Source organism: Aythya fuligula, unplaced genomic scaffold (genome assembly GCF_009819795.1).
Source record: "Aythya fuligula isolate bAytFul2 unplaced genomic scaffold, bAytFul2.pri scaffold_57_arrow_ctg1, whole genome shotgun sequence".
NCBI lineage: Eukaryota > Metazoa > Chordata > Aves > Anseriformes > Anatidae > Aythya > Aythya fuligula.
Window position 1 is genome coordinate 77,031 of NW_022473993.1, and position 22,729 is coordinate 99,759.

The following is a 22,729-nucleotide window of genomic DNA, read 5'->3' on the forward strand; positions in this document are numbered from 1 at the left end:
TCCTCATCCTCGTTCCAGGCCATTATTGCCCATGAGCTGGCATATGATGATGCACAATGTCATAGTGTTTGTTTTGAGCACTGTTAGATACAGTTTGACATGAATGGAGTGAAAACACCTTAGAGAAAGGTGTTGATTGTTCTCACTTTTCCAAGACAGAAATAACTGGAGTAGATTTCCCTCCTGCATGGAACAAAAGTTGCACGTTTGTTTTTGTCTGGCTAGCTTTCAGTCTCTTTAAAAATTTCCCTACAGGTCCCAGTTTTAAGTAGACAGTTTAAACGTGCAGAGCGATAAAGAAGTGGAATGCAGTGGTTGTGACACCAACTTCTGACCTGAAATGTAAAGAAAACTCAATCCACTTCAGGGTGCCTTTTTTGTTTGTCTGTTTCCATTTTACAAGAGCAACGGTGAAATAAGGAGAATCCCATCTTCACTGTTTCAAAAGACTTTGTTTCTGCGTTTCAGTCACCAGAACATTGAGGAGTAGAGCTGGTGCAAAAACTGTGAGACGAGTCCACGGAGAAAACAGGGACTTGGAGCTGCGCCGCAGCTGTAGAGTCGGACACAGTCGGTACTCGACTACTAACTCGTCCATTCTATTTGACAAACTTATGACAAAGTAAGTCATCTTTTCTTGCAGACCTCTTAGAATGATCTTTCTTAGCAAGCCTTTGCACTATGGCATGATGTTGGCCTCGACTTGCTCTTTATTTTGACAGCAAAGAGGTATGGCTGCTCCTGGCATTTCCTTCATGTTTACAGGGAGACACCGTTACCTGGCTAGATAAACAGATTGTCTTGAAGGTGCTATTTCAGCATATAAGAATTGATTTAAAAAACAACAACAACAACAACAAAAGTGCTTCATGGCTTGCTAGTTTTGTAATCTCACATTTCTGCAGGAATACTTGATTTGCTGCATTTCACCATTACACTCGTCAGCGCTGCTGATTCTGGTTTATCACTATTTGCATTGCAAATCTCCTTGTCCAAAGCTTAAACTGATGTATGCACTGCTTGAAAACAAAACCTGAAGTTGCAGAGCAGAAGACTCAAGTCATTATGTTAGCCGCTGTGTAACCATACTGCTTTCCAAACATAAGATGTCCGGCTTATTTTGTTTCTATGAATCATAGAATCATAGAATATCCTGAGTTGGAAGGGACCCTTAAGGATCATCAAGTCCAACTCTTGACACCGCACAGGTCTACCCAAAAGTTCAGACCATGTGCCTAAGTGCACAGTCCAATCTCTTCTTAAATTCAGACAGGCTCGGTGCAGTGACCCCTTCCCTGGGGAGCCTGTTCCAGTGTGCAACCACCCTCTCTGTGAAGAACCCCCTCCTGACGTCCAGCCTAAATTTCCCCTGCCTCAGCTTAACCCCGTTCCCGCAGGTCCTGTCACTGGCATTAATGGAGAAAAGGTCTCCTGCCTCTCGACACCCCCTTACGAGGAAGTTGTAGACTGTGATGAGGTCTCCCCTCAGCCTCCTCTTCTCCAGGCTGAACAGGCCCAGTGACCTCAGCTGAAGAGTTTAAATGGCTCCCGTTAAGCAAAGATGTCCCCACACTGATACTTACTATTAAGCAAGGATTCCACCTCCTTTGGCTGAGGTCTGCTCCCTTACTCACATTGGAACATTCATCCAAGTAGCCTGCAATTCCACACTCTCGGGGGAAAGTCCATAGAATAGAAAAGGTTCCTCCAGTCTCTTCCTCAGCCTTTTTTTGAAGCATGCAATAAAGCAAAACATTCACAGGCTGCCCTTCCATGCAAAACAAGGCAAATTAGTAAGACAGGAGCCACAAAACTGATTGTCCTTTAAAGTTAAAATGAGATTTGAAATAGATCGAGTTAGCAAGTGTTGTAAGTCTGTAGCTAAGTCTGGTTTTGCCAATGCAGCACAATTCGCTATCACGTAGCCAGAGCTGCTTCTGTAGCTCCAAGAAGCAAAACTGCTTTGACAAAATACTGTGTCATCAAAGCATTCGTTGGCTCAGTAGGCACGGCTCAGGTTCAACAAGTTTGTGAAAAAATGAGTACTAACAGAAGCAGCAGGGTCCAAAGAAACACTTTATGTCCCCACTGCGAAATGAGGGGCTTTACCTTGAGTGTTATGCACACTGTCAATAGAAAAGCACTGTAACAGAATCTGCCACGGCAGTTTGCATGTTACTGAAAGACCATCAGAGTGGGACTGCAGCAAGATCATTGCGAAGTTACAAAAAAAACCATGTGGGGGTGGGAGTTTAGTTGCGTTAGATAACACAATCTTAGATAAAGATTTTGGTCTTAACGTAAAAGTAAGGATGTCTACTGATCTCTTCAACTCCAACAACTGAAGCCCAAGTCTGAAAAATCGCCTTTAAGAATGCAAAGAAAATATTTAACTCTTCTGTATGTTCATACTTTGCTATCAAGCAAAGGAATGAATGCTGATGCCTTAACTATGTAGGGCTGTAGCTTACAGAGAGACTACACCTTCCTGTTTTTTTCCCTTTAAAAACGTTAAATGTACGTGAAATTATTTGGGGGTGTTTTCACATGCAAAGCCTAATGCAGTGCATGCAAGCCCTGTCATCTTCTTCGTCTAGTAGTGTCGCGTTAAGGGGTGTAGCCGATTGACCGTCATGGGTCCCGTCGGATTCAGGGTGCTGAACTATCACGGTCACGGATTCACCAACAACGCAGTACGGCCTCGCTCTAGTCGCATTCAAGGAGAACTCTCACAGCTAGGAAGAATGCAATTAAGTGCAATTTCTTACGGCGACAGGTACACAGGTTACTTTGGATTGTCAGTGATAAATTCACTGTCTGCAAAAGCAAGCTAGCATGCATGAAATGCACAGGTACACAGCCTAGGTATTAAGACATGAAAAAGCATCAAAACTCTAGAGATTTCTAAGATTCCACAGAGACGCCTGGTATAAGCAAGCGTTCAGATCTTACCCCACGGCGTCCCAATGGAGTGGGGGTGGGGGAGTGAGAGGCTCAGCCTGTCGAGTGATGTCAGAAGGAATCCTTCCTGATAGTATCTTCCCTAACATCCCCTTTCTCTTAAAGCAATTGGTATTATTTTCTATCTTTAAGGTGGAGCTTGAGTGACTCTAGTCATGCATATCTTGGTTGTGCTTGGTAGAAATGATCTCACTTGCGTTTAAAGGTACAGGCTCTGAGAAATTCCGAGGGCGTGCTCAGTGAGGGGTGGTTGCACCTTGGAGGCGGGTAGCTTTTGGGATGGAGGTGTGCTTATGATGCCTAGTCGCTTAAGGCGATTACTCCACAAGTAGTAACTTAGTGTTGATTTAACTACAGCATATCTAAAACATAAGAAGGATGTTAGTATGGAAGAAGCCGATGAAACCAGTCCTTAAATCTTACTACTTATTGTGCGTGAGCAGACTGGCGTGAGTTTTAGCTATACTGGCAAATATCAAACCACACCTGTGTCGTCCCAGAGCTGGGAAAAAAAAACAAAAAACAGAAACAAGGAAATGTTGAAGCAAATAGGGAGGCCTGTAGCTTGTGCAGTCTTTTAGCTGAGAAAATAAAGAAGGAGAGAGACAGGTAGCCTTGAGCTAGCAGAAGCAAGGAAGAGAAGGGCTAAAAGGGAAAAAACAGGAAGGAGAACACCAGCTCCAGACTGACCTATAGTAACCTTTTTCTCATTAAGGGTCATTAGCACATTAAAAATCACACCTGTCAAAATGCTAATCTATGCTAATGTGGGATTCGGTGTGTGTCCCCCCTCTCCTGTTCCCCCTCCCCCCCGGTATTCCTCTGTAATGCACAAGCTCAGTGGAGATAAGTTAGGTGAGCTGTAATAACCAATCCAAAGGAGCCAAAGAGAGAGTTTTCACAAGTTTCCTGTGTATAAATGACGGTGATTCGAGTCAGAGGTGTGCTTGCTTTGCGAAAGATGGCCAAGTAGCCTGACTCTGCAGAGTTCTATAAGTAATTATATAATTAAAAGACCTTCGTGTGCATTCCGACTCTGGGTGCTTATTGGCGCGGTGCACTCTGCACGAACCTGCAGACAACATCTGTACTCAGGTGTCATGCCTACAGACAACCCTTTACTGTTGGGACCTGCATATTTTTCTGTGCATTCAACACAACCCCTTTGGCACAACTAGTTAACCACGTAGCTGCCAGTCCACCACTCAGTTGCACTTGTGAAGAGGAAAAGCTATTTCCGTCTACTGGAGGAGCACATCCTCTAAATGCAAGCTTCACTCAGCTGGTCATTTACTGCAGGACAAGATTTGAAAAGTGTTGTTGAGTTCTGGGTTTCCTGCTTACAGGAAAAATTAAGTGCTAGATCGCCCTCTACTCCGCTTTGTCTGCTGCATTTAATGGAGATTAAACTGATTTCGTTTGCTCCTCCGTTTATGGACAATGAGCTGAAGGAACAGGTACAGCACATTAGCCTGGAATGCCTTCCCTCCCAACCAAAGTAAACTGGAGCTGTAACTAACACAAGCAGAAGCAAGGCTTCCGTGTTTTCAGCTGAATAAAGTTCCAACAAAATCATCCTCTGGGATTTGAAGGTTACTTCACATGACATGCCAACGACTCTTTTCCCTCCATTGTAAAGCGGATCCCTGCTGTTAGTTGCTCTAGAAGCAAAGGAATCATCGGTTTGGTTACCAAATAGCCGCTTCTGCAAACGAGAAGTGTTGTGCTCTCTCTTCCCTTTGAATGACTCCACACTTCTCATCAGCTACTGGATTGCTGACCTAGAATCAGAGAACATCCCAAGGTGGAAAGGACTCCCAATAATCACCAAGTCCAACTCGTGGCTCCACACAGGACCACCCCAAAGTGAGACCCGATGTCTGAGAGCATTGTTCAACACTTGTTGACCTCCGTCAGGCTCGGTGCCATGAGCAGTGCCCTGGGCAGCTGTCTCAGTAGCCAGCCACCCCCTCAGCGCAGCAGCCTGAGGCGCACGGGGCTCGGCGGGGCGGCCCGGGAGGGGAGGACGGCGGGGCGAAGTGGCAGCTCCCTCAGAGCCGTCTCCCCGCCGCCTCGGCCGCATGTCGTGGCATTTTTCGTGTCGGGGCTTTTTCATGTCGTGCCCTCGGTCTCTCGCCGTGGGTGAGATGCTGCTCCCCAGCGCGGACCCCTTGCGCGCGGGGCCTGCCCGCGGCGGCGGCGGGAGGGAAACCCCAACCCCAAAGCCCTCCCGGCAGGGAGAGCTCGGGGTGAGGGCCGATCCGGCACCGACAGTAAACACACGCCGGAGGAAACGCTCTGGTTTTAGCCATGAGCAGCGCGGCCAGGTTCACAAGGCGTCACGCTGGAGCTCCGAGTTCGGCGGCGTTCCGAGGCCGTTGTGGCGGTTGTGGAGACGGCCCCGGCTGAGGTGGCTGCTGCTGTCGCTGCTGTCCCCTCTGTCCCTGCTGTTGCCGCTGTTGCCGCTGTTCCCGGACCTTGGAGACCCCCGGCGGCTCCCTGTGCCAGGCCCTGTGGCCCCGGGGAGCTGCCCGCCGCCTCGTCGGCCAGCCCGGCAGCAATCCTGCCAGCACAGAATAGCCCACTGCGTTTCAGGGTAAAGTGACGATTAATTTCTATTTCCTGGCCTGGGTGCTGCTTTCTTCTTTAAGGAAGCTTCAAGGTTAAAGGTTCAACTCAGTTATGTCAGGGTTCAACTCCGTTTCGTGAAGGGGCTCTTGTACGAAAGCTTAAGCTGGGATTGACTCTCTGCTAAGCGGAGGCCAAACGTGGACCTACTGAGAAGCAGGTCCTAAGTGATAACATTTTCTAAAGAGACTGCTAAACACATCTGAAGAGTGCTGCTGCAGAACTCTGAATGGGGGGATAGCAACTGTCTTAAGTGATCTGGAATCTTGAATTTACTTTTCAATGGACAAGAGGTGTGTCTCTCAAGGCAAACAAAGAGAGGAGTAACACCCTCTCTTGTCACTCATGTCAACATAAATTTATGCTCAGAGCGTAGGTGTAGGAACAGCATCGGTATGTATATGGAACATCGGGAGAGGAAGCTCTATCGGTATTTACAGTTTTTCTACTACCTTGCCAGAGAGACGTCATCTCCAAATGAGAAATGGATGTATTTTGAAACAGTGGTGGTGGATCGGATTTCTTCTTTCTAGTGTTAATATTTGCTCTTGAATCGTACTTAATAGCTGGTAACACCTCAATCAGTTGTCAAAAATAAACTTAAAAATGTGTAAGGCTTATCTCATTGGTCAGTATAAAGATCAAGGTCTTCCCTTCCCTTCCCTTCCCTTCCCTTCCCTTCCCTTCCCTTCCCTTCCCTTCCCTTCCCTTCCCTTCCCTTCCCTTCCCTTCCCTTCCCTTCCCTTCCCTTCCCTTCCCTTCCCTTCCCTTCCCTTCCCTTCCCTTCCCTTCCCTTCCCTTCCCTTCCCTTCCCTTCCCTTCCCTTCCCATTTTCCCCAGTATTGTTTTTCTGTTCTCCTTCTCACTGCAGTCTTGATTTTGTTTCTTGTCCCTTAAGTATGTTTCCAATGTGTTGCTGAAACATTTTCCCTTTCAATCCTAAAAAAGGAGCTGTCACTGGTGAAGATCGGAGCTTATCCCTGAGCCCAGGAGCTGTCACCTTAGTCTTCCAATCGGACAAGGACGACTTCATTTCTCATGTAAATGCATTTGTCAGGTTTGCGTATTGTTTTTTCAGGAATGGAAAGTGTGTATAGAATGGATTTAAAATCAATTTTAAATGTAAAACGTCAAGGCAAAAAAGTTCTAATTACAACCTCTGCACACAATTTGCCAGCTGTGGGACTAGGAGTTTTCTTATTTACTGTGTTTTGTTTAACGTGTCTGAAGTTTAATGGACAGCAATCAAGGCGTGCTAGAAATCTGAAAGCACTTTATGCTTTGTTCTCTCCGTCATTTTGGTATAACAAACTAGCTTATGTTTTAAACCCTCCATGAGGTTAGTGGTTTCCCTAAAGGTAACAAGTCCCTGTGTGCTACAGTAAGACAGTAACAAAACATGAAGTATAGAAGTTCATCCTGTCATTATTCAGCTTCTGCCTATGGACACACAACTACGCTTATTTAAAGCGGTATCACCTTGAAACCTAATCAGCATTTTAAAAAGGACTTTGTAGCAGTTATTGGCTTTTGTCCTGGAGGGCTGAGGTTTGTTTTGTTTTGTTTTACATTCAGCATTTCCGTTTCTAGCTTACATTCCCCTGTTGTTTTGCATGAGGAAAGCGTGCAACTTTAGAAAGGAGAACGGAAAGAGCTGCTTTTTAGTCTAACTTTTCAGTTTGTCGTAGGAGTTTTAAATGTGGTAGGAGTAAAACACCAGAAGTACTGCTGCCAAAGTTATATTCAAACTCGTCTTTCTTGGAGAAGCAGAAGAAGCCCAGGGAGAAATAAATTTGCAAACATGCTCTTCATGCTCTCCTTTCCCAAGATTTCTCTGAGATATAGCCCATCCTCTGTGGGTTTTGAGGTATATGGTTCCCAGGAGTGAAAAGGAGGGCCAAACATCTCTCCTCTTGGATCTCAGCATGCCAGGGCTTTGGTGTACTGCCACTTACAGCTCCGCTTTTTCACCTGGAAAAAGCGACCGCATGATGTAGACTGAGGAGCCCTCACAGATTAACTTGCCTATCACCAAGTGACGCCCATGAAAGGTGTATTTAAAAGCTAGGCTCATTATAGAATCACAACAAACCCCTCATGACTGGTGCAGTAGACAGTGAGGTAGAGGGCGAGCCCTGGAAAGACAGAAGAAAAGTAGCAGTGAGTTCTGGGTACCTTTGTGCAGACGAAACAGAAAAACGCAGGCAGTGAAGTAATAGTGTTCCGTTACTAATGCCAGCAATAGATAATTGCAACAATTATCTATTAGATCATAGGTACTAATTAACAGATAATTGCGCAACTCCGGAAATCAATAAATAACTGATTCCCCTCAGAGAATGTCTTCTACATTTTTATATTAAAAAGACTCCAGAGTTGTAATGGATTAAAATCCTACGGAAGGGAAAGAAATGGCATCAGCCACTAGTTCTGCAGAAGCGAAAAGTAATACTGATAGAGTTTAGATGGAAATTTTCACTTTGTGTGTTTAGTTTGGGGATTCTTTTTAAATCATTCATACCAGCGATTTAGTTCTTAAGGCTGTTTCTTTGAGATTAAGTGACAGGACTTCTGTTACTCTTTTCTTCTTGGAGTGCTTCTTGATAGTCTTACGTCAGCCAGAACTTCTGTCTCTGTCGCAGATGTGAACAATGACCGTAGCTAAGAAGCCCAAATCTTCAAAGCCTAAAAAGCCCTCTTCAAGGCGGTCTGGCAAATCCAAGAAACCAAGTCCTAAAATACTGATGTCACGCACCGCCAACTGGGGCCGGATAGTGCCTGCAGAAGATTCAAGCCAAGTCTCTGTGGCCCAAGGACGTGGAGGTGCTATTTACTGTAGATCATCTGAAAAATCTAAGGCTTTTGCCCCAAGAGATCTAAGTAAGTGTGCGTTCTATCCTGCCTCCATTGTCTTCAAAGCAAAAGTAGAAAATGCAGTTCTTACTTGTTGCACTGATAGAGAAGGGGACTACTGTGAAGAAAGACTTCAAAAGCGAATCCCCTAAGGCAACTGAAGTGACTGATGTTACAGAAATTAATTTTGATATATTTACAGTCAACAGAGAAATACGGGGAGCTTTTTGTAATGCACAGATTCCTCCATGTCTTTTCTGTTTTGCAGAGAAAAGTGTTTGATTGTTGCTATTCACAGCTTCCATTTTTCACAGGTTTTTTGAAGGATAACATTGCTCAGGAAAAGATCTGGTATCTGTAGGGGTACCGTCATTCCTAGTTCCTAGTTTTTACGTTTTTACCGTATAATTTCAAGTCTAAGTTTGTGGTTTAAGTTATAATAAGGAAAAAAACAGTAGTTGAGTTAATCAGGTTAAAGATTATAGATGGAGAGGAACTTGGCATTAGGTGCTACAAACAGAATGGCAGTTAGCCTTGCCTTAGAAAAATTAAAATGGTTGACTAAAGTTGTTTTTTTTTTTTTTTTTTTCCCCAAAACATTGTGTTGACCAGCCAATTTGAATTTGGTGGTATTAAAGCTGTCTGCAATAAGTTTTTCTGGTTTGGATTGTAGCTAGCTCCTCTAGGTGCTCCTGCAGAATAGTATTTTTTTAAATACCTTTCTTCGAAACAAACAAACAAGATCTCTTTTTAAATTTAACTTTCTTGCAGTCGTTAATGATGGAATTGCTCCGCCACAGAGCATTCTTTTTCCACCTGAGAAGATTTGTATGGATTGGCGAGAAACACAAAGTGTTGGAGTTGGCCTGTACAATCTTGGCAACACATGTTTTCTTAATGCTACTCTACAGTGTTTGACCTACACACCCCCACTTGCCAATTACATGCTTTCTCTTGAGCACAGCCAGTCATGTGAGTACTTTCTAACAGTATTTTGAATCTGTTGGATAGCTCTGAAGGTGAAAGAACAGCAGTGATTCTGTGAGATAAGCTTATTTGCCTGATTTTACCTGTAGCAGCTGGCTTTGAGCACTGTATTAGCAGTGGGCTCCGAATAGCATATGGAGTGCAATTAATGCACCATGTTTTATTTATTTAGTTAGTTATTTGTTTGTTTGTTTGTTTGTTTGTTTATTAAAGGATCATTTATTGCTTCATGGGAATAATGAAGTGCATTGGACAGTAATGCATTTGGTAGTAATTTTAGAGAGTAATACATTTTGCAGCCTGTGGAGTTCACATTCCTGTCAGCCTTTACAACTGCGACTTTGCAGTAGTCTTTTAGATTTCTCATCACAAAATGCATTTGAATACAGGCTTAGTGGATATTTTTCTTCTGTCAAGTTGTGTGAAATGAAATGTTACAAGACTGTTGGGACATTGGCATCTTGGGAGAATAGAATGTAGCAAGGAGAGTGGATATTGTATCTATAGTTTAAATTGTACTTAGATGTTTGTAGTTCTGGATATTTCGCTGGACTGGGATGCTTTGTTCTTTCACTCTTCAGGTCGTGAACAAGATTTTTGCATGATGTGCACGATGGAGACTCACATTAACCAGGCCCTGCGTTGCACTGTTGATGCCATCGAGCCTACGCATGTTATCAGTAATCTCAGTCGTAAGTGGCTTCAGATGTGTTTCTTTTCGATAGCTTGTAATCTTCAAATAATTATTTGATGTGTCTAAGTGGTTTTAACACTCCAATGAAGAGAGATTTTAGAAATACAAGAATGATTTCATTTTTAAATGAGGTCAATACTATCATCTTCTTATTTAGGAATAGGACAACATTTCCGTTTTGGCAGTCAAGAAGACGCACACGAGTTCTTGCGCTATACTGTTGATGCTATGCAGGAAGCGTGCTTGAACGGAAGCACCGAGTAAGCATAAACAAGTTCACTTTCATACATTCTCTAGCACCTTCTAGTCCTTTATTTACTCTCAGAAATGATCTCTAGCACCTTTTAGTGCCTTATTTACTATCAGCAACGCAAGTCTACATCATCCTTGGTTTTCATCAAACTCTTTGAAGAGTTAATTCTGTGCCTTAAATCTTCTGAGGTCTGATTATAATTTATTTCCAGATTGGACAGATCTTCTCAAGCTACCACCATCATTCATCAAATATTTGGAGGATTTCTAAGATCGAGAGGTACTTGAAAAAATATTCCTGTCCTTAGAACTGATCTGTGTCTTTTGTCGGTAGTAAAGCAGTCTGTAGTTTGTCTAAAGTAGTATCTGTCAACAACTTGAATTTGGACAGTTAGTCTCCTTCACATAATGTTAAGCATTTATATTTTGTTTCCAGTGAAGTGCTTGAATTGCAAAGCAGTTTCGGATACGTATGAGGCATTTCTTGATATCACTTTGGATATAAAGGTAAGATGTTTTCTAAATATAATTCATGATGTTTAAGTACATGCATAACTTTCTAAATTAAACTTGTTTAACTTAAAAAACCAAACCACATATAATGTTAAAACGTAAGAGCTTGGTGGTGCTAAGGAAGTGGATTGGACTTTGTCCTTCCGTGGAACCCATGTAAATAGTCTCCACATTTGCATTGGGTTTAAGGGGAAAGAATTCTCTTTCTGCAAAAATTATAATGCTGTCATACTTCTTTGTTGTTCTACCTCAATATACATCTAATTGTTAGACTGATGAATTTGTCCCCAGTATTGATGACAAAGCACACTGTAGATGCTGTCTAGGCTACTGGAAAAGTATTTGTTCCAAAGTCAAATGCCTTCCAGGTGAGGTCAATGCTGAGCATGCTCTTTCTGCCTCCTTCTTCACAGTGCTCCTAGTAGATCGCTTGAGTATGTTAGTAAGATTCTCTTATAAACTACTAGTATGTCTCTGGAATTCTGAATTACGGTGACTTTGCGCTCTTCTTTCTCGCTGCTCTAGGCGGTTTCGTCTGTTAGCAGAGCTCTGGAACTCTTTGTGAAACCTGAAGAGCTGGATGGAGAGAATTGCTATAAATGTAGCGAGTAAGATTTTGACGAATTAGGTCTTAATCCTAGATGTCAGTTTTCTATGTTGCATGACTCTGTTGGACTACCTCTAAACTTTGGATCTACTTACAAGTTTTGTGGAAGTTTATAAAAGACTTGGATTTTTGTTTCCTTGGAGGGGGGAAGTCTTGTTCATAGGCATTCCCTATGGGTTTGCAATTCTCTGGCTTGTATTTTGCCATCAGAATTCAAAAAGAGCTACTTTTGTTCTTTCTATTTATTAGCTCTCGACAGTACTTTTCTTGATGTAAACTGCCCAGTTTCCGTTGTTCTCTGGGCTAGTGGCTAATTTTCACTGCTTACACCGTAGGTCCTACCTTGGAGCGGGCAATGTGTCAAACTGAACTATTTTGTTTCAAAGGATGGCAGATGGTTTCAGTGTCTTTCCAGACAAGCTCAGTACATGAAGACTTCCTACTGTTAAATGTCTCCCTCCTGTAGAATGACCATGTGCTTCTGTTGTATTTTTGATGTTGATAGTCGACCTATGTTGGAGATTATTTGCAATTTCTAGCCCTGGGGACCAAGGCTCTCTCGTTCCGCTTTCAGTATTTGTATTTCCCTTGAAAGCTGAAAGAATGTTTCCAGGATTGGAGTTCAAATAGCCACTTTTGTAGACCAAGAAATGGTACCTTGCCATCCAACCTGGTCATACCCTTTTGTGAGAGATTCCTGTTCCCGCTATGCTCTGAGTTGTTGGGAAAATTGACCTTCTTCTGTGTATTAACAAACCTGACACGCAGTGCATGGGTTTATGAAAAGAAAAAAGACCAACCTATTATGCAAGTAAATATCATTCAAATAGCATAGGCATGCGTGAGACATTAAAAGGAGTTTGTTTTGGGGGCGAAAAAAGAAGATGCCTTCAAACACTTATCTCTGCTTGTTTTTAAGGTGTAAAAAGATGGTTCCTGCATCCAAGAGATTTACCATACACCGTTCTTCCAAGGTTCTCACAATATCACTGAAAAGATTTGCAGATTTCACAGGTGGAAAGATCAACAAGGTATATTTACCACTGTAATGCAACTATATCATTGTGTAATGGGACATCCCCCAAAGCTGAAAGTTGTTAATATTTTCAGACAATAATTGTAGACTAACGACTATGGCTTATTCTTTCTCTTAATATCAATAAAGTTCCCGCTTGACAAGAAGCATATGCTTTCCTCTGAGAAGGCTGATTCATCAGGAAACAGTTCTCTGCAACTTCTAGTCTTAACCGTTGTTTATGGGAAGACTTATTTGTAGTGAATCAAGAAATATATTCTAGAAATATATTCTAGAAATCAATTCTAGTCTGTGTTTTTTGGAAGTGTTTTTCTCTGGCTAGTCCACGAAGTACTCTGGGATAATTTTTCTATCTTCTTGATGTCTCTTTAGGAGGTGAAATATCCGGAGTATTTGGACCTGAGAGCCTACATGTCGCAGTCAATGGGAGAACCACTGCTCTATGCCTTATACGCGGTGCTGGTACATCACGGTGTCAGCTGTCACTCAGGACACTATATATGCTATGTAAAGGTAGAAGTCAACAGCATTTCTAACAGGGTAAAGGTTGTGCTGGCAAACCAATTAAAGCATGACTAGCAGCTACTGTTTCTAGGGAAAAAGATTTCATTATATTTTTATTTGACATGTGTGTATTTTGTTCCTATCCGTGATTTCAACTGGAAAACGTGCAATTCACCTAAAGAAATCATTGTCTTTATTTGCAGGCTGGTAATGGACTTTGGTATCAGATGAATGATGCTAAAGTAGTGCATACTGACATTAAAAGAGTTCTTGGTCAGCAAGCTTACATACTTTTTTATATCAGGTAATAACAAATCTTAAAATGTGTTCAGAAGAGATTTACTTTCCTGTTATTGATATTTTTCTGTTTTGCAAGTGTTTTTCTTGCTAGTCCCGGGAGAAGATTATTATTTGTCTAATTCAGTTCTGTCTAACCTGAAATTCTCTGTGTCGTTTATTATCTTTTGTTGCTTGGCCTTAAACTGCAGCACTTGTGTAAATTGCTATCTATGTGTTATCTGTAGCTGGCTACTTTAGAGAAGGAGAGAAATGAAGGTCATCTGTGGTGTAAGAATGAATTATTGCTCTGCAAGTGATAGTCTTAGTAGGAAGACTGTTCTCTACTTTTCAGTCTGTAGTCTTGGCGAAGCCTTCTGTAGAGAAGGCTTCCATATCGTATGAGCTGTTCCTCTAAAATGATAGGATGGGATTTAATCCAAGAGTAGGCTGAAAGAAAAACTAAACTACGATCACTGCTCTTTTCTGAAGGCGCTATGATTTGACACTTGGAGAACGTGCGTTTTACTTGCCAGCACCATCTTATCCCTGTTCATTCCCTCCTGGTCAGCAGGGGGCTAATAGTAAGCAGGCTGGATTTCTGGGACCACGACTTCTTCCTCATATGATTAAGGTAATTCAGGGAAGCGGGAGGGCAGATAACGGCACCAAACTGCTAGTGGGTTTGGGGTTTGGTGTGGGGTTTTTTGTTTGGTTTTCGGCATCTTAGTTTTGTTTTCCTTCCCACGCTGCAGCTTTCTTCACAGCCCTCATGCTACAGCCAGAGTCATTCAAACAGTGGTTACTGCTAAATTGTGCAGCCATGCGACTCCATTACTTTATACCTCCAAGACAGCTTTCTAAAGCACAGAGAGCTACGCTCTTTGACTATTTAAGCAGAGTGTACTAATCCTCAAATCATTTAAAAGAGGACTTGTTTTTCCTATCCTCGTCACTTTAGCTAAGACAGGGAAAACTAAATGTCTTATTCCTGAGCACCAGAACGATTACTTCAGGCTTTTCAGGGTATGTTTAAAGGGGAAAATAAATATATTTGGGAATAGCAGCAGGTAATGTTAAGTTGCTTGGCTGTTTTTCAAAGATGATGTTAATTTGATACCAATCTGCAGTAAACCAAAAGCAGGAATTGAATACGCTTATTGGACTTGCATTTATCCTTAAAGGGCAGTGTGTTTTTCTTTTTAGGTGTTAAGACCATTTGTAGAAACACTCAGTAGGAGAGTTTTGTGTTTCAAAATGTTACATGCAGTGTTTGCGTTAATCCATCTTGCAATTTCTTCTTTTTAAATACAGAATTCAAGCCGTTTAAATGGAAATGGATCCATAAAAGAGGACACAAAGACCACTGGTGTCACCCTAAAAAGGCCATCTTCAGCACCACCAATGGCCTGTGTTCAAAACCAGGCAATTACCAGGCCTTCAATGACTGATACGTCAAGAAAACAGAAGATCACCATCAGTATTCACAATAAATTGCCTGCTCGTCAGACTGTGTCACAGCCTGACTGTCTTAGCAGTGCTGTGGAGGATGAAGATCTCTACCAGGCTGTTCCTTCATCCACAATTACAAATTCGGTAATGCAAATGAAGCAAATGCAAACAAACAAAAAAGTTTCTGATGAAATTTTTGTGGAGCCAACAGTGAATGAAAATCCTAAACTCAGCTCTGATAACACAGTCCCTTATGGTGCAGAATCTTCAGGAAAATCTGAGGAGGAGTCAAAGGGCTTATTTCAAAGGAATTTGAAATGCAATGCAATGTCCTCTAATGGAATTTTGGTTGGAAAGGTAGTCCGTACATTGCAGCATTCCAATTCTTCCTGTCAGAATGCTGACAAAGGAAGATCCCAGCATGAGCTGCCAAAAACAGATTCACTAAATGGTGCTATTAGGTTAGTTACTGAATCTAAAGAAAACGGACTGAAACTTGATGATTCCACTTGCCGAGTTGAACCTGTTAAACCTTCTGAGATGTTCTTTTCTAAAACAAATGGATTGCTTGAAACATAGATTTGCTCCATCGAGAATTTCTCACCTACGATGTATTCGGGAGTGTTTATTGTGTTCCTAATTCAGGTGAAATACTGAGAAAACACAGCACACATGTGATCGTAAGGACTTTGTGGTATTATCCCCTTAGAATTTGCAGACCTGAGCTTACATTAGAACTTGTCAACTTAAGCTCAGCTGAGATAAAAATTCCTAAGTTTCATAAAGTAGATTTTGGGGGGTGAGTTGGGGTTATCTTTGAAGTGTAGATAATGCATACAACTCACAGCGGTCTTGCTTACCATTTAATGGAGACATTCTGACAAGACTAGTCCTCAGTACTACTACAAATAGTATTTTTTTGTCTGCTGACTTGTGCGTTTTAATTGCAGATGCCTGGAGCTATGCCTTCAGTCAATCGAGAAGTCATCACGGAGTCCTTCAGAGCCAGCCAGCTGAACAGCTTGTCAGAGGAAATGAGGTAAAATGAGCACAGTCTGATTAAGACAAGACTTTATGGAAGTTCGTTACAGTTTTATCTGTCTACTAATAGTATTTAATGGAAGGATTTAAATTAGTACAATTCCATACTGTGTGTCCAGTGTCACGAACAGAACTAATGATCAGCACTGAGCATATCACTCTGATGCAGGTTGGTGCCTCAAGGAGAACTTGTGTTCCTTTATAGAATGTTTTTCCATTTTTCTCCACTGTCTGGAGAAACACTGGCTGTTCCCCGCTCGCCCCTATGCCTTTTTTCTCAGAGCAGCAGGTGGAAGGAGACAGATGCGTTTGCTTTTTTAGTGCAATGGCTTCAGAAGCAAGAGGGGAAAAAGCACTTTCTCTGGGAGCTGAAGAAGGTGTCCTAATCACAGGAGAGGTTTCTAAATGGCATATCTTTGCGAGCGTTCCTGTAGTCCGGAGGTTTTTGTTTGTTTGTTTGCCTTTGGAAGGTTTTACTCTTAATATTCACGTCCTTCAGCAGAAGTGAGAAATGGGTTTTTATTTTATGCAGTGTTGCGGAACCTCCGAAATCTCCTGGGAATGATGAATACCTCGCCCAGTACCAATGTGATGACCGTGGAGACAAGGAGAAAGCAAGAAGATCAAAAGAACGTGACCTCATTTCAAAAGAAAATGTTTTGTCCGGCAAAGAGTCTTGTGAGCCTGGTGAGAAATTGCGGCAAACTTCCTCTCTCGAGTCTGACACTGAATGTAGCTCTAACAATCTTTCTTCCTTAGCTATTGCAGATAGACGCCAAGATACAAAGGACAAGACTAAAACCACTGAGAAAGAGCATTACCGAAGCAAGAGGGAACATGCTCCTAGTGAAGAGAAGGAGAGTCAAAAAGCAGGTCCTTCCAGCAAGAGGAGGTGTTCTCAGAGCGTGGAATTTGTTGAGCAAAAGAGTCACAAGCAGGAGTACTGGGAGGGAAGCAGGTACAGATCTTTCCCTCGTGAAAGAAACAGCCCTGAGAATGGCAGAAGAGCAGTCAAATATTCAAAGTACAGATCTGGCAGCGGAGGAAGATCAGAACAAGGTAGCAATAGGTACTACCGATCCAAAGGGGAAAGAAGTTGGAGCAGAGAAAGATACTATCGAGACGAAGCACGGAGATGGGAAAGATGTGGCTATTACAAGGATTACTATTCACCTCATGCGACAGGAGACAGTAGAGAGAGAAAGTTCTCTCACGGCGATTCAGCCTTTGACAGATCGACTGCAACTTACTACAGCAGGTCACATAAGCATTATCATTACAAAAGCGGATGGCCTCACGGTTCCCTCTTGAGAGAGGAAGATGTACGTCGCTTTGGCACACCCCGAGCAGACTTGCATCGTTGCTCGGTACCTCAGCAACATTCCAGAAGACATTCTCGTGAAAGACATGCGCTTCCACCTGTGTCAGCTCATTTGGAGAACTGTCGCCAGAAAACTGAAACAGAAGGAAACAGAAAAAGAAAATATACCCGTGCAGAAGGTAGTGAAAGTGAAATAGAAAGGAAAGACAGAAAGATAGAAAAGGAGCTTGTAGGTGGTGAAAAAAATGCAAAAATATCACAAGTTCTGGAAGAAAAAGAAGTCTAAGGATAAAGATGGAGAGAAGGATTCCAAGTAAGCAAGGATTCCAGCATACTCCGCATTTTTTATCCTAATTCTTTTCTGGGTGCTTCTCATGTCTTCCTTTTATTTTATTTATTTTTTTTTTTTTTTCTGGTAGTTTCTAAGTTCTTTAGATAGCACCAGCTGGCTGGGGATCATGTTGTTAGGTTGATCAGTGAAGACAGGAAAGCTCTTGCTGAATTGTGTCAGAGCACTAGCTTTGGACCACATAGTTCGAATCACATCCGTACACCATTCCAGATTAGGTTAAAAGATTTTTTCTGCTTGCACGTATTCCAGAGCTAGCCGTTGTTAATGATCTGTGTACAAACCAGGACCTATGGTCCTTCAATCTGACGGCTTAAGTTTGCTGCATCTAAAGTAAGTTGCGTGTGCACAAAGCACCACAAAATAGCTGACATGCTGCAAATCATCACCTGTGGTAAAATAAATCAGGTTTCATATAGGCAACAAGTGCCACATCTTTTTTTCCCTTTTTAACTTGCATGTTTCTTTCAGACTTCATGATTTGTGTTTCTGTGCGCTCCGCTTTGACAATGCCAATCGCAAGCGTAAGAAAAAGAAGAAAAAGGAGAAGAAAAAGAAGAAAAAGGAGAAACACCAGGAAAGCGAAAGGCTCCTTGGAACACTTAGATCCTCGTTTCCAGAAGATAACGCGGGAGAAGAAGGAAGAATGCCATCCTCCAGATGGCTCTTCATGTCAGTAATGCAGAAGTGAGAGCAGTAAACAACCTTACAAGGAAGGGAAGACTTCCAGTGCAGGCGAAAGCAAGAAATACTGCTCCATCGCATCCAACGACTATACTAAAGGTAAGCGGCCGCAGCGTGTGTGAGGAATTCCTTTTATATTAATCTCGAGATTATTTCAAACAGTCTTGAAGTGCTTGATGACTTAACAGTCTGCAGATTTATTATCAAATCAAAAAAAAACCCCACTTGGTAGACTATTTTTTTCCCAGTTTTGAATGGCCACTAGGAAAGAAGGCCTGAAATAAAGAGGTTAAAGGCAAATGGTTTTCATTTGGTTTGATGATGAAGTGGCAAACAAGAGGAAGAGTTGCAAGCTCCCTTCTTAAATTCAGTCCAGCCAAGTAGGAAAAGTAAATGTGGACAGCTGTATCTTGGCAAAGAAGATAGTAGGGAGCAAGGAGGTTTAGCAGTCAAGATGGAAGGTGATGCCATGAGGCTTAGAGGCTAGTAATGTTCTAATGAATCACAGCCTTCCTAAAAAAAACCTGCCTGAACAATTCACGTGAATAACATACTACCTTCAGCTATTTCAGCTTCTTGCTGTACAGCTGAATGCCTTTTACGTAATGTTTGGAGAAGTAAAATCTCGGAAGAGGTTTTCATATCTTTTGCCCAGTTTGGATGATGAAGTAAATTGCCAGAGTCAGTAGATTCTGGCACTGACAAGTTTCTTCAAGCTTAAGAGCGAGTGCAATTGTTTCCAAGCATTTTTCTTTTCTGAGACAGGGAGCACCAGAAGTTGTCATCTTAAAATACGACATGGAGGGGAGGCTGGTTGTTCACACATTCTTGCCAACATTCATGCAATCTGTCCCATTATCAAGAACAAAATTAGGGACTGAACGGAGGTCTTTCAAATTCCAGTGTTGCAAAAATGGACTTTTTACGATACTAATGTCAAAAGAATCCTGATTGTACTAGACTGGAAGTATCTCTTCTAGCTGAAAAATCAGGAAGAGCACAGAAGAAAATGCCTCTGCTCTACTGCTCTTCGGGCTTCAGTGAATTCTCTGGCCAGCAGATGGCGAACTCGTTCTCTCTAAACCAGTCCAAAGTAGAGGAAGAAAGTCAACGTCTTGCATGCATTACACAAGTGCGGGGCATGGGGATCCCTGGGCTATATACGTGAAAGAGATGTTCGTTGATAAATACAGCAGTACCCACCCCACTTGGATACACTGCTTGCAAGGTAAGCAGGATAGGAGGGCTGTGCAAAGCAATTCTGTTAAATTGAGGAATTCAAGTATTTCGTCAAGCCTGAAGATACTAATTAGTTTCCTTTTGGGGAAGGTCAGTCTTTCAAAGCAAAGAAAAAATGTCTCTTAAGCAGGATTTTCTGAATGGTGGAATCTAATCTGAAAAAAGACCACTTCCACACGTTAATTATTTGCTAGGTTTATTATTTTTAATTTTCTACTGTATTGAACCTCTTAAAGAAGCTAGGGACAGACTAGGAGCAACGGAGGACTTGTTAGAGTGCCTTTTAAACCGGAATCATGTTCCTTTGAATAAATGAACAAGGATAGCTAGTGACAATTTGTGATTTAAGGAAATTGCAGATACGTGAGAGAAAGAGCAGCATTAAAGCAGTTAAATTCCTGCATTCCTAAGTGCTCTCTCTAGCAAGTTAGTGAACGCTTCTGTTCTGTGGCTAGGATTTGGTCAGCTTTGATCACTAGTAAACCAAGGATGCCGTCCAGTCAAACCTTCATATGACTGTAACTTACCTAAGGTCAACCGTTTGCTATCAAAGCAGGTAGCTTGGTCCTACTATTCTGTACAGCTCACCAATTTTAGCATAGAATTCAAATGTAGTCCGTTTAATGGGAGGGCTTTGGAAGCCGCCTTCTCCAGTCAGTTCAGCCCTGTAGTCAGAGAGCAGATCAATCCGTGTACAGGGTTGTGACTTCTCTCTTTGGAAAGAAAACCAGTGAGCCAGACGGTTCCATGTAGACTATCACAGCAGGGAATGACATTTCTTCCCTTTGTCTTTCAGATGCAGAGCTTACTGCTGGAAGCCTTCAATACTCAGACTAAACCTACCATCAAATCCGACAACCTTTTTACCATTGAAACGCAACAACTTCTTACCGTCAAACCCAACAACGTCTTACGACTTCTTACCATCAAAAACCCAACAACTTCTTACAATTTCTTACCGTCAATCCCAACGTCTTCTTACCGTCAAAACCGACTGCCTTTTACAGTCAAAACCGACTGCCTTTTACCTTCACAACCGACGATGCAACCTCATCATGTTATAAATGAAGTCTCAACTCCCTCTGAATTTAGTAACATAAAAGAATATTTATAAAAGGCAAGTAAACAGCGCTGGGTGCGTGGGGAGTCTATGCTCTACCACCACGCGCACCCAACTGTCAAACTTTCCAAATATATAGAGGACATTGCTGTTACATATTTACAAGAAACCCAAGTACGCCTATACATATGGATATCCTATCCCCGCTTCATATTAGAGTTCTCTTTGTGGTGGTCCTTGTGGGTGAAAGGCTCACGGTTTCCCCATCACCATTAGCAACCTTTTGTTCCAGACTGCAGGAGCGGCTTCGACTGTCTCCCTCTTCTTCTGCACATGCTCTGCCCACTACAAGGTTCCCAAAAGCAACAAAACGGGATTGCTTTTCCCACGTTTCATTAACCCTTGAAACCACACTAATAATATTATTATCATATAACATAAAACAATAAATGTTAACAGTTCTAACCAGCAACCCCCCCAGCAACTTCCGTGCCTTGTGCCTTAACAGAGGGGAAAACAAGCAACCCCAGACAGCAGGGCGTTGCCTCAATCCCCCTTCTTTATTTCCTCTAACCACTTTACATTCCTGATGACCTCACCGTTAAGAGTCTGATGTTATCACCAACCAGGAGGCTTTCCGACCCCCATTGTCACGTTCCCAAATCTCCCCCTTCTTTATTAATATCAGCCATTTTTCTGACACAAATTACCACTCCATATATAACAATCCCTCCTCTTCTTTTGAATGTCATTAATTCGTGTCTTGGCTTTGAATTTGGCCAAGGCCAATTGAACCATAAAAGAATGCTTTCACAATATTCTCTGTAAGATTTATAAACAAGTTTTTAGCAATGGTTGGAATCCCATAGTTAGCTCGTGTTTCAGTTTCATGATTCCACAGGGTGTATAATAATTGTACTTTTCCCAATTAACCCTCCTTCATTATTAGCTCTTACCTCTATCCGCCATTGATAGGGGACCTCTTTCGGCTCGTAACTGGTTATCTTATTGCTTTCATTACATCGAGCATACTCTGGTTTCCATAGCATAGGTTTAACAGGCATAGTAGTGTTTGTTCCTGAATTCTTCCCCTCCGGGTGTTAACAATACATTCACTACAATTCTGAGACCAATAGCATGTAATTAGGAGAGGTCCGGTAAAGGCCATGTTACCCGGTGGTTATTACCCTAAGGGGTTGCAGCCCTTGGTAAACCTTCTTGAGCCGCAGTACTGGTCCCTTCTCCGGTCTTGCCCTCTCCCTGATGCTTCTTAGGAAATGGTCCAGACTTACACACGCAATGGTTCTTCTATTTGCATTCAACTTTTCCACGAGTTAGTGGGGGCTCGATTCAAAGCAGATAACCAATCATCTAGGTAAATTTTCCCACCTATTATTTTAAATTTTTCAGGTAATTCAAGATGTTGTGGGTATCTCTACTGGAGGTGGCACTCCCCCTATGGGATTTTGGGGTCCCCCAATCCTTCTATTAGGGCCTTTATATGAGTTTCCAATGATTGCTAATATTCTAATCAGTACAAGATTTAATATACATACAATTAGCATCCAAAGGGTAGCTATGCCCTGATATGCTTCAAGTTCTTTTAAGCTTAACTTTCGGATCTCCAGAAGTAGACTCAACCTTCCAGGTTCCTGTTATGGGTCCCTTTAGTCGTGATGCATGTGTCCACCCCTTTTCCACCGTTCTTCTAGCCGTCTCTTTCGTAGTTCAGTAAAGTCCACCTGTATTCTCTCAAATGGTCGATATGCAATTCGTCTTCCTCCAGCAGGTGCTTGCCTAATCACCTTCTTATTCACCTTTTGACATGTTAAGCATCCTTGGACGGTTTGTTTGGCTATCTCATATATTCCTACAGACCCATAAAATTTTAGAAATTGATCACTCAATGCTTTTGTTCCCCAGTGGGTTTGTAGGTGTAGCTGTAAAAGTAGACACCTAGTTTGTTCCTTTGGCAGTATTTCTCTTCCATCAGGCAGAATCCATTTTCCTTCTTTCAGTTCTGCTCCTATGGTCTTTATAATTTTTATTTCTGCTTCTGTATACTTTTTCTCTTGTGTCCCTTTTCCGTTATCCTGTTTCTTGTAGGGTTAGGACTACATCATGCTTCCTAAGAGCTGCTTCCCTAGCTTCTCTATCCACTAGGTTATTCCCTCTTATGTGGAAGGCAGTTCCCTTTTGATGTCCTCTGACATGTACCACAGCAATCTCCCTAGGTCCTCTCAGTGCCTGCAATATTTGAGTAACCAAAATT

General features: G+C 42.2%; 1 protein-coding gene across 1 annotated transcript; it reads left to right on the forward strand.

Annotated features, from left to right (window-relative positions):
* Window positions 1-463: 463 nt before the first annotated feature.
* Window positions 464-20,242, forward strand: LOC116501640 (ubiquitin carboxyl-terminal hydrolase 42-like). The gene is given in 21 exon segments (XM_032207227.1): window positions 464-622; window positions 6,538-6,629; window positions 8,232-8,469; window positions 9,214-9,414; window positions 10,011-10,121; window positions 10,281-10,383; window positions 10,588-10,655; window positions 10,812-10,882; window positions 11,414-11,496; window positions 12,415-12,526; window positions 12,904-13,044; window positions 13,239-13,339; window positions 13,804-13,945; window positions 14,626-14,907; window positions 15,714-15,802; window positions 16,337-16,491; window positions 16,564-17,366; window positions 17,368-17,438; window positions 17,946-18,024; window positions 18,026-18,257; window positions 20,194-20,242. Coding segments are annotated over 18 exon segments (2,970 nt in total). The 5' UTR covers window positions 464-622; window positions 6,538-6,629; window positions 8,232-8,240; the 3' UTR covers window positions 18,155-18,257; window positions 20,194-20,242.
* Window positions 20,243-22,729: the final 2,487 nt, after the last annotated feature.